The 13106-nt window shown below is 35.1% G+C and overlaps 1 protein-coding gene across 1 annotated transcript in view; it reads right to left on the minus strand.

The window, feature by feature from the left end:
- Nucleotides 1–13106, minus strand: part of CATSPERE (catsper channel auxiliary subunit epsilon) — a 239501-nt gene that overhangs the window by 65865 nt on the left and 160530 nt on the right. Inside the window, exon 12 of the mRNA XM_019920606.3 lies at nucleotides 732–790. Coding sequence (XP_019776165.3) covers nucleotides 732–790 — 59 coding nt within the window. The remainder of the gene's footprint in view (nucleotides 1–731; nucleotides 791–13106) is intronic.

The following is a 13106-nucleotide window of genomic DNA, read 5'->3' on the forward strand; positions in this document are numbered from 1 at the left end:
ATAGCACTTATAATTATTTGGGACCATCTTGTTTATTTACTTGATTACTTGTTTCTTCTCTTCTCTCACTAGAGATATCTCACGACAACAGTACTCTATCTTTCTTGTTCACCATGTGTTTTGAGCACCTAGAGTGCTTGGCATGGAGTGGGTATTCAAACTCATGTGGAGTAGCAGCCTAAAGAAAAATGAACTTTTCCTTAGAAGAACAATGCTATCTTTCCAGAAAACATATTGAGTCAGGACATAATGATAACCTAATGCCTTAAGATACAATTCCATGTTGGTTACCTTCCTCCAGAAATTAAGTGTTTAGGTGCTACCTTATTCCAAGATTCAGAGATGGTGTTTTATCTGACTCTACTCATAATTAAAGACTTTTTGGGATTAGAGTTCTAGTTTTTGCTTAAGGATAATACGTAAAGACTTCGAGATGGGAATGAATGATAAAAGGTGCTCAAAAATTATTGAATTCAGAAATAGCCTGGTGTTTTTTGCACCTTCAGTTGGATGAATAGCACCATCAGATAGGTCATGTTTTCATTTAATTAAAGGAGTATTTTACATTTTTATACAGAATACCATTTTCACATCTTTCCAGACATTTAAAGGAATTTGAAATCTGGATATTTAAAAGGATATGAGGTCATTTAAATAAAAGAATACATATAAATCAGTAACCTGAGTAGCATATTTAATATTGAGTAGGCTCTTTTAAAAGTCTTACTTACTGCAACTTGAAATAATCATCTACTGCCTCATAATTTATATTCTGAGAAAATGTTATTGTCTGAAAAAGAAAATAAAAAAGTTTATGTAAAGTAGGAAAATTGGGAATGGGGACAATGGATACTTTCAAGACAGGTTTAAATCTTTCTTTAGGTAAGAAAAATAATATATTTAGCACTTTTTTTTCTAATTTCTTTTCTTTTCTATCTCAGAAACGTCAATTATGTAGATATTAGATTTACTTTGTTACATTTCCTTATTTTACTTTTAATTTTATATTTTCATAGTTCTTTTATTTATACTGCTTCTCTTTCCCCCCTCATTTGACTTTTGTTGCAATATTCTTATTTTAAATTTATATCAGCATAGCAAACTTTTCACTTTCTTCTGTTTTCTAATAACCTGTCTCTGGACCTTTTAATTTCTTCTTTGATGTTTTCAAATCACTATAAAATCATATTGTCTGTAATTTTTGAGACTATGGGGAATTATTTGCCAGAATCTTTCTTCTGTTGTTTTTGAGTAATTTCTTAAAATGCCCATTTGCCTTTTGCATATTTCTTGCTATTTTCCTCCCTCCAGGCCATGTTTCATCTCAATTTGCAGAATTCTGTATGGTTGCGATTATCTCAGGGTAAAGCCATTTACAGAACATATATGATTATAGAGGCAGAAAATTATAAACCCCACATTTTTTTTTTTTTTCGGTACGCGGGCCTCTCACTGTTGTGGCCTCTCCCGTTGCGGAGCACAGGCTCCGGACGTGCAGGCTCAGCGGCCATGGCTCACGGGCTCAGCCATTCCGCAGCACGTGGGATCTTCGCGGACCAGGGCACGAACCTGTGTCCCCTGCATCGGCAGGCGGATTCTCAACCACTGTGCCACCAGGGAAGTCCCAAACCCCACATTTTTAGAGTATGGTAGCTAGCTACAATTTCTATACCCCTAAATTACTTTTTTGGTAGTTCTTTGTTATATATATAAATATATATAAACATATGTACAACTATTCTATATATAAATATATATTTATAATATAAATATTCTATATATAAATATGCTATATATCTCTAGATCTTTATATATAATATAAATATATGTATATATGTGTGTGTGTGTGTGTGTATATATATATATATTGATCTCCAGAGAGAGATCAATTGTGAGGATTGGCTAATCTTTTGTGATGAGAACAGAGACTCTGTGGCTCTAAAACTCCTTAGTAAAAAGTTTTATTTCCAAAACAAAGTTTATTTACTCGTATGCTGGATGCTAAGTGGTATGACATAAAATATGCAATCTTTTATGATAAAGTTGAAGGCTGTGAAAGTCATCACATTAAAAATAAATCTAGTTTCATGTTCAAGGAAAGGAACTATCAAATTTACAACTGTATTCTCTTGTATGCCATGCTTTTCTTGATATGTAATCTTAAAAATAACTTTACAAGAAATTTGCCAGAGACAGAAATGAATGAACAATAAAGATGACAGTTAAAAACTCATGGGGAAACAGACAAATCACAAGCACTGAAATTGAAACTGTGATTAAAAATCTTCCAACAAACAAAAGTTCATGACCAGATGGCTTCACAGGTGAATTCTATCAAACATTTAGAGAAGAGCTAACACCTATCCTTCTCAAGCTCTTCCAAAATATAGCAGAGGGAGGAACACTCCCAAACGCATTCTACGAGGCCACCATCACCCTGATGCCAAAACCAGACAAAGATGTCACAAACAAAGAAAATTACAGGCAAACAACACTGATGAATATAGATGCAGAAATCCTCAACAAAATACTAGCAAACAGAATCCAACAGCACATTGAAAGGTTCATACACCATGATCAAGTGGGTTTTATCCCAGGAATGCAAGGATTCTTTAATATACACAAATCAATCAGTGTTATAAACCATATTAAAAAACTGAAGGAGAAAAACCATATGATCACCTCAATAGATGCAGAAAAAGATTTCAACAAAATTCAACACCCAATTATGATAAAAACCCTCCAGAAAGTAGGCATAGAGAGAACTTACCTCAATGTAATAAAGGCCATATAGGACAAACCCACAGGCAACATTGTCCTCAATGGTGAAAAACTGAAACTATTTCCACTAAGATCAGGAACAAGACAAGGTGACCCCCTGTCACCACTTTTATTCAACATAGTTTTGGAATTTTTAGCCACAGCAATTAGAGAAGAAAAATAAATAAAAGGAATACAAATCAGAAAAGAAGAAGTAAAACTGTCACTGTTTGCAGATGACATGATACTATACATAGAGAATCCTAAAGATGCTACCAGAAAACTACTAGAGCTAATCAATGAATTTGTTAAGTAGCAGGATATAAAATTAAGGCACAGAAATCTCTTGCATTCCTATACAGTAATGATGAAAAACCTGAAAAAGAAATTAAGGAAACACTCCCATTTACCATTGCAACAAAAAGAATAAAATACCTAGGAATAAATATACCTAAGGAAACAAAAGACCTGTATGCAGAAAACTATAAGACACTGATGAAAGAAATTAAAGATGATACAAAACAGATGGAGGGATATACCATGTTCTTGGGTTGGAGAATCAACATTGTGAAAATGACTCTACTACCCAAATCAATCTATAGATTCAGTGTAATCCTCATCAAATTAGCAATGGCATTTTTCACAGAACTAGAACAAAAAATATCACAATTTGTATGGAAATACAAAAGATCCCGAATAGCCAAAGCAATCTTGAGAAAGAAATATGGAACTGGAGGAATCAGGCTCCCTGACTTCAGACTATACTACAAAGTGACAGTAATCAAGACAGTGTGGTACTGGCACAAAAACAGAACTATAGATCAATGGAACAAACAGAAAGCCCAGAGATAAACCCATGCACCTGTGGTCACGTAAGCTACAACAAAGGAGGCAAGAATACACAATGGAAAAAAGACAGTCTCTTCAATACGTGGTGCTGGGAAAACTGGACAGCTACATGTAAAAGAATGAAATTAGAACACTCCCTAACACCATACACAAAATAAACTCAAAATGGGTTAAAGACCTAAATGTAAGACCAGACACTATAAAACTCTTAGAGGAAAACATAGGCAGAACACTTTATGACATAAATCACAGCAAGATCCTGTCTGACCCACCTCCTAGAGAAATGGAAATAAAACCAAAAATAAACAAATGGGACCTAATGAAACTTAAAAGCTTTTGCACAGCAAAGGAAACCATAAACAAGACGAAAAGACAACCCTCAGAATGGGAGAAAATATTTGCAAATGAAGCAACTGACAAAGGATTAATCTCCAAAATATACAAGCAGCTCATGCAGCTCAATATCAAAAAAACAAATAACCACACCCAAAATTGGACAGAAGACCTAAACAGACCTTTCTCCAAAGAAGATATACAAATTGTCAACAAACACATGAAAGGATGCTCAACATCACTAATCATTAAAGAAATGCAAATCAAAACTACAGTGAGGTATCACCTCACACCAGTCAGAATGGCCATCATCAAAACATCTACAAACAATAAATGTTGAAGAGGGTGCGGAGAAAAGGGAACCCTCTTGCACTGTTGGTGGGAATGTAAATTGATATAGCCACTATGGAGAACAGTATGGAGGTTTCTTAAAAAACTAAAAATAGAACTACCATACGACCCAGCAATCCCATTACTGGGCATATACCCTGAGAAAACCATAATTCAAAAAGAGTCATGTGGGAATAAAGATGCAGACCTACTGGAGAATGGATGTGAGGACATGGGGAGGGGGAAGGGTAAGCTGGGACAAAGTGAGAGAGTGGTAGTGTATATATGGACATATATACACTGCCAAATGTAAAATAGATAGCTAGTGGGAAGCAGCCACATAGCACAGGGAGATCCGCTTAATGCTTTGTGACCAGCTAGAAGGGTGGGATAGGGAGGGTGTGAGGGAGAGAAATGCAAGAGGGAAGAGATATTTGGATATATGTATATGTATAATTGATTCACTTTGTTATAAAGCAGAAACTAACACAGCATTGTAAAGCAATTATACTCCAATAAATATGTTTAAAAAAACAACAACAAAAAACAAAACAAAAAGAGTCATGTACCACAATGTTCATTGCAGCTCTATTTACAGTAGCCAGGATATGGATGCAGCCTAAGTGTCCATCGACAGATGAATGGATAAAGAAGATGTGGCACATATATACAATGGAATATTACTCAGCCATATAAAGAAACGAAATTGAGTTATTTGTAGTGAGGTGGATGGACCTAGAGTCTGTCATACAGAATGAAGTAAGTCAGAAAGAGAAAAACAAATACCTTATGCTAACACCTATATATGGAATCTAAAAAAATTAAAAAATGGTTCTGAAGAAACTAGGGGCAGGACAGGAATAAAGATGCAGATGTAGAGAATGGACTTGACACAGGGAAGGGGAACGGTAAACTGAGACGAAGTGAGAGAGTGGCATGGACATATGTCCACTACCAAATGTAAAATGGATAGCTAGTGGGAAGCAGCCACATAGCACAGGGAGATTAGCTTGGTGTTTTGTGTCCACCTAGGGGGTGGAATAGGGAGGGTGGGATAGAGACACAAGAGGGAGGAGATATGGGGATATATGTATATGTATAGCTGATTCACTTTGTTATACAGCCGAAACTAATTCACCATTGCAAAGCAATTATACTCCAATAAAGATGTTAAAAAAAAAAGACTCATGGGGAATAGATTGAGAAAGTTTAACATATGATTAATCAGCATTACAGAAGAAGAGAAGATAGAGAAGAGGCATAGACAATATTTGCAAGATACCTGATGAATACAGTGATTTAGAGATGTATGAGGCCCAAGAAATCCCAAACAAAGAAAGAAGTAAAGAAACCTGCATTTAGACACCTCATAGTGAAAGTGAAGAAAGCAAAGAATAAAATCTTAAAAGCAGCCAGAGGGATAGGTGTTAAAATTTCAAGTGACTTCTCAATGGCCACAATGGAAGCCAAAAACCAATAGAATAATATTTTTATTGCGGTTTAAGAAAATCATCACCAAACTAGATTTCTATATCTGGAGAAAATATTTTTCAAGAACAAAAATGAAATATAGATGTTTTCAGATGAACAAAAATTGAGTATATAATCACCAGTAGCCTCTCACTAAAAGAAATGTTAAGGAATGTACCTAAATCAGAAGGAAAGGAATACAAGATGCAAGCACCTCTGATAAAAAGGAAAAAAGATAAAGATAGGGTAAATACACATTGCTGTATAAAATAGTAATAATACTGCCTAATAGTGAATCTATGAATTCAATTACCTGTGAGCTGGGGAAAGAACAAAGTATTTACTTAAATTTAGTCTTGTATAAATTAAACATTCAGGTTATAATTTCAAAGGAAAACTGACTAGAAATACAAACAGAATGTATAACTGTTGAACCAGTGGAAGGGGGAAAATGGAATGATAAAAAGTATGAAACTAAACCTAAAGAGGCAAGAAACTAGAGGAAAAAACATGGAAAGAATGGGAAAATAAAAGTACAAAGCAAGATGGAAAGCAAAACCTCAAATATATTATTAATTGCAATAAGGGTAAATAGACTAAATGTTCCAATTAAAGGACAAAGATTTTCAGACTAGACAAAAATAACAAAAATTTAAAAACTCAAATATATGGTACTTATAGGAAACATAGCTAAAACATAAGGCAATAGAAAGATTGAAATTAAAAGGGTAGAAATTGTATGGAAATATTAAGTCAAAGAAAACCTGATATGGCTATATTAAATATGAAACAAAATAGACTTGAAAGCAAAAAGTATTACTACAGAGAAAGATCGTCATTTCATAATTAAAGTTTCAATTCATCAAGAAGAGAATTTAAAAACTTGAATGCATCTAATAATATGTTTTCAAATATATAAAGTAAAAATTGGCAATCAGATTGAAAATGATACCAGATGAAAATCTGGATCTTCACAAAAAATGAAGAGCACTGGAAATGATAAATATGTGTATAAATATAAAATGCCTTTTTATTATTTAAATCTCTTTTAAAAGATAACTGATTATTTAGAGCAACAATAATAGCAATTCATTGTAAGGTTTATAAAATATGTAGAAGTAAAAGGTATGGCAACAATAGTACAAAAGCTATGTGAGGGAATATAGAAGTATACTGCTATAAGGTTATTATACTATAAATGAAATTATACAATATTGAGGGCAAACAGATAAGTTACAGATGTGTACAATAAACCCTACAGCATCCAATAAAAAACCAAAATGAATAAGGAATAGCTAAAAAAGCCAACAAAGATGCAAAATGGAATCATATAAAAATAATCAAAAAGAAGGCAGAGAAAGTGGAAAAAAAATTAAAAACAGAAGGGACAAATAGAAAACAAATAGTTAAATGGTAGATTTAAACCCAACAATACCCCCCCCCCAAATCACATTGAATGTACCCAATAAAAAGGCAAAAATGTTCAGAATAAATAAACAAGTAAGATCCAACTTAAAAGAAATTGAAAGACACAAATGATTTTCCATACTAAAAGGATGGGAAAAAAAGATATTTTGTGCTAACATTAATCTAAAGAAGGCTGGAATGGCTATATTAATATCACACAAAGTAGATTTCAGAGCAAAAATTATCTCCAGAGTAAAAGGCATCATGTTTTAAAGTGCACATGAAACACTTACCAAAATAGACCGTATTTACAGCTATAAAACAATTCTCTATAAATTTAAAGGGATTCAAATAAAAAATATCTTTTCCTAATATAATAGTATTTATTTAGAAATCAGTAACAGAGAGCTATCTGGAAAATCACTGTCCTTCTATATAACCCATAGGTCAAAGAAGAAATCACAAAGAAAATGAGAAAGTATTTTGAACTGAATGACAATGAAACCACAAAATATCAAAATTTGGGTATAGAGCTAAAGCAGTTCTTTTTTTTTAAATTGTGGTAACATTGGTTTATAACATTATATGTTTCATGTATACATTATGAAAAATAGACTTCTGTATACACTACAGCATGTTCGCCACCAAAAGTTTAGTTTCTATCTGCCAGTGTACAGTTGACCACCTTTACCCATTTTGCCCTCCCCCTACACATCTTCCTCTCTGGTAACTCTAATCTGTTCTCTGTATCTATGTTTAGTTTGGTTTGGTTGTTTATTTTAGGTTTTTAAATATATATATTCCACATGTAAGTGAAATCATATGGTATTTGTCTTTCTCTATCTGATTCATTTCGCATAATATCCTCAAGCTCCATTCATATTGTCCTAAATGGCAACATTTCTCCTTTTTTCATGGCTGAGCAGTATTTTATTGTTTATACATGTTTTTTTCCCACGGTTTTTCATGGTGCTTGATGAGTTTTTTCTCTGCCTGAGAATTTGAAGTAGTGAACACCAAACACCTCTCTTCTTTAGGTAGAGCTTTTTTTTTTTTAACTTGATTTTGACAATTTGATAGATTGATAGATTGGTAATTACGGCCTTTCTTTTGGTAGGTGGTGCTATTGCACAAGTTTTTGGTTTTTCTAACGTGAGCTGCCCCTGGCTGTGTTTAAGAATCGGCATTTTCCACCCACCTCTGCCTCTCCTGGAGGTGTCACCCTATGCCCTAGTTGTCACTGCTTGTGCCTCCAGGGTCACTGGTGCCTTGCTGTTGCTGCTGGTCTTGCTGCTGTTGCTGGTGTTGCCACCTGGAGCCCTGCGTTGGTGTGGCCTCCACTAAGTCTGGAGTTGCCTGAGTTATAGGAACTGCTGCTTGAGAGGAGGGGGAAGAGAGGGAGGTAGCCACAGTCATGGGCACCTCTGCCACATCTGGAGTTGTTGGGTTGTGGGGCACTGCTTCTGTGGGTGGTGGAAGGCTCGAGTGGCAGGTACCTCTGTAGCTGGAGAGACAGGGTCACAAGGCATGCTGCTGCTGCTAGCCATTTCCCTGTGGCAGTGGGCACTGCTGTAGCAAGAAGGTCGGAGTCATGTGTGCCACCTCACCTTTGCAACCAGCAGACTCAGCCACTGCAGCTGGAAGTTGGGGTTACTGGTATAGCCTCTGCTCTTCCTCCAGTCCACCTCCTGTATGTGTTCCAGTCCACCCATGTTTAGATGTACACATGTGTGTCCTGATGTGTTTGACAGAGGCACCTTTGTTGAGTTATGGATTTTTACTGGTTGTAAATTGAAGGGGAGAGACAAAGAGAGTGTCTCATGCCACTATGATGCTGATGTCACTCCTCTAACTAAAGTAGTTATTAGAGAAAAATTTATAGCATTAAAGTCCACATTAGAAAAGAAGAAAGGTCTTAAGTGAATGACTTAAGCTTCCATATTCAGAAACTGTAAGAAGAGAAACAAATTAAACCCAAAGTAAGTGGCAGAAAGGAAATAATAAAAAATAAATAATTTTGGGACTTCCCTCATGGTACAGTGGATAAAACTCCACGCTCCCAATGCAGGGGGCCCGCCTTCAATCCCTGGTCAGGGAACTAGCTTCAATGTGCATGCTGAAACTAAGAGCTCGTATGCCACAACTAAGGAGCCCGCCTGCCACAACTAAGACCCAGTGCAACCAAATAAATAAATAAATCAATATTTAAAAAAAAGAAGCTCAAGGAGTGGTGCTGCAAGATTAAAAAAAATTATCAATAAAATCAAAAGTAGAAAATCATTACAGAAAATCAATAAAACCAAAAGCTGATTCTTTGAGAAAATCAATACAGTTGTTAAGCTCCAGCCAGGCTGACTGGGTGAAAAGGAAAGAAGAAACAAATTACCAATATCAAGAATGAGAAATTGGATATCACTACAAATTCTACAGACACTAAAAGGATAATAAGGAGATATTATGAATACCTTGTGCCTATAAATTTGACAAGATAGATGAAATGGACAATTCCTTGAAAGATAAAACTACTAAAATTCGCTCAAGAATAAGCAGATAACCCAAATATCCCTATATCAATTTAAAAGATTGAAGTTGTAATTAAAAACATACAAAAAACACCAGGTCAAGAGGTCTTCACTGGTGAATTCTACCAAATATTAAAGAAGAAATAGTACAATTTATACATCAATTTTTCTATAAAATAGAGAAGAAGGACCTCTCCCCAAAACATCTTAAGAGGTCAGCATTGTTGATACCATAACCAGAAAAAGACATTACAGGAAAACTATAGACTAATAACTGTCATGAACTAATAACCCACATGAAGCAAAACTTCTTAACAATAGTTTAGCAAATTGAATCCAATGTTATATGAGGATAAAACATTATGACCAAGTGGGATTATTCTAGCAGTGAAAATAAATTATTGGAATTCACCATATTAACTGATTAAAAAACATGATCATTTCAATAGATGCTGAAAAAGCATTTTATGGAATCCAATATCTATAAATGACAGAAACTCAGCAAACTAGGAGTAGAGGGGACCTTCATCATCCTAGTAAAGGGCATATATTAAAACCCTCAAGGTAACATCATACTTAATTGTGAAAGACTGAATAATTTCTTTCTGATTGAGAACAAGGCAAAGATCTCCACTCTCATTTCTTCTAATCACCACTGCACTGGAGGCTCAAGATGGTGCAAAAAAGAAAGGAAACGAAAGTCACATATATTGGAAAGGAAAACTGTTTGTGTACACAGATGACATGATCACCTATGTAGAAACTAGGGAATTTACAAAAAAGTCTACTTGAAATAGTTTAGCAAAGCTGTGGGATACATCATTGATACATAAAATAAATTATATTACTATATACTAGCAATGAACAATCAGAATGATACCATTTATAATAGCACCAAAATATGAAATACTTTAAGAATATGAAATACTTAGGGATAATCTGACCAAAAAATGGACAAACTTGTACACTAAAAAGAATATATTTGGAGTACTTACACAACATGATTTCAAGAATTATAAAGGTACAGTAATCAAGATATTGTGTTATTGACATCAAGATAGACATATAAGTTAATGGAACAGAATTCAGAAATAGATTCCCACATATATGGCCAGTTGATTTTTTACAAATGTGCCAAGGCAATTCAATGGGGGAAGGATAGTCTTTTCAACAAACGCTGTTGGAAGAGCTGGCTTCGGATTAAAAAAAGAAAAGTATCTTGACCTTTACCTCACAGTGCATGCAAACATTAATTTGAAGTAGATCATAGACCTTAAAGTAAGAGCTACAACTATAAAACTTCTAGAAGGAAAAATGAGGAAAGCTTAGTGACCTTGAGTTTGGAAAGATTTCTTAATTACAACCCAAAGTAAAACTATAAAAGAGAAAAGCAATAAATTGGACTTCATCAAAATAAATAAAACACATTTTCAGACATTGTTTTGAAAATGAAAACACAAGCCACAGACTAGGAGAAAATATTTGCAAAACACATATCCAACAATGAATTTATATCTAGAGTTTATAAAAAACTCTTACTACTTAATTATAAGAAGACAATCCCTTAAAGCTGGGCTTACAAGTTGAACAGACACTTCACCAGAGAAGATCTACAAATAGAAAATAAGCACTTGAAACAGTGCTCAGTATCATTAGTTATTAGAAAAGCATCAGGGAAATGTTAATTAAAACCACAATGAGATATCACTATATATTAACTAAAATAGCTAAAATCAAAAAGTCCAAAACAAAACAATAACAACAACAAAACCAAAACACAGATCACACCAACAGTTAGCAAAAATGTGTGAAGCAAGTAAAACTACCAGTGGCGGGGCTTCCCTGGTGGTGCAGTGGTTGGGAGTCTGCCTGCCGGTGCGGGGGACGCGAGTTTGGGCCCTCGTCTGGGAGGATCCCACATGCCGCGGAGCGGCTGGGCCCGTGCGTCACAGCTGCTGAGCCTGCGCTCTAGAGCCTGCGAGCCACAGCTGCTGGGCGTGTGTGCCGCAGCTACTGAGGCCCGCATGCCTGGAGCCCGCACACCACGGCGAGGAGTAGCCCCCGCTCACTGCAACTAGAGAGGGCCGTGCACAGCAGCGGAGACCCAACGCAGACAAAAATAAATAATAATAATAATAAAAAAGACTGATATTGCTTTTAAAAAAAACACTACTGGTGGCAATGTAGAATGGTACAAAAAATTTGGAATACAAATTAGCAGTTTGTAAAAAATTAAACATACATCTACTTATGATCCAGCCAGTCTGTTCCTATGTATTTACTCAGGAGAAATGAAAGCATAGGTCAACACAGAGTTGTACACAAGTGTTCATAGCCATTTTACTTGTAATATCCCTAAACTGGAATCAATCTAAATGTTCATAAACAAATATGGTTAGACAAATTGTGGTGTATCCATATCATGGAATATTACTCAACAACAAAAGGGAGCAAACTATTAATGACCACAATGTAATAGATAAACCACAAAATGATTATACCGAAAGAAAGCAGAAAACATATTGTATGGTTCCATTTATGTAAAATTCTAGAAAAAGTAAACTAACCTATACTGATAGCAGTCAGATCAGTGGTTGCCTAGCAATGGGGAATAGAAGGAGGAATGGATTACTAAGGAGCATGAGGAAATTTGGGGGGTGATGGACATGTACATTTGTTTGATTTTGGCTATTATTTCGTGGGTATATACATATGTCAAATTGTACACTTCAATGTATGCATTTTATTATATACCAATCACATCAATAAAGCTCTTTAAAAAGACAATTTTAGAGAATGAAAAAAAAAATTCAATGAGAAAAAGGCACACAACCTAATAGAAAAAGTGACAAAAATTGGAATTTCACAGAAATGGGAATCCAGAAGCCAATAAATATATGAAAAATTATTCAACCTCATTAATAAGAAGAGAACAGCAAACAAAATATAATACACACACATTCATTAGGCAAAAATTAAAGTTTGACTGTACCAGTTATTGGCAAGTATATTAGTTTGCTAGGGTTGTCATATCAAAATACCACAGACTGGGTGGCTTAGACAACAGAAGTTTGTTTTCTCATAGTTTTGGAAACTGGAAAGTCTAAGATCAAGGTGCCAGCAGATAGATCTCATTCTGAGGCCTCTTCTCTTGGTTTACAGGTGACTGCCATCTTGCTGTATGCTGACATGACCTCCTTTGTGCATGCAGGAAGAGAGAGAAAGTGACAAGCTCTCTGGTGCCTCTTCTTATAATGACACTAATCCCATTAGACTAGGGCCCACCTTCACAAACTCATCTAATCCTAATTATCTTTCAAAGTCCCCATCTCCAAATACCATCACTTTGGAAGTTAGGGCTTCAACATATGAATTTGGGGGAACACAAACATTTAGCCCATAACTGCAATGATGTGGAGCAGCAGGATCTTTCAA

This window comes from Tursiops truncatus, chromosome 1, assembly GCF_011762595.2.
Source record: "Tursiops truncatus isolate mTurTru1 chromosome 1, mTurTru1.mat.Y, whole genome shotgun sequence".
Lineage (NCBI taxonomy): Eukaryota > Metazoa > Chordata > Mammalia > Artiodactyla > Delphinidae > Tursiops > Tursiops truncatus.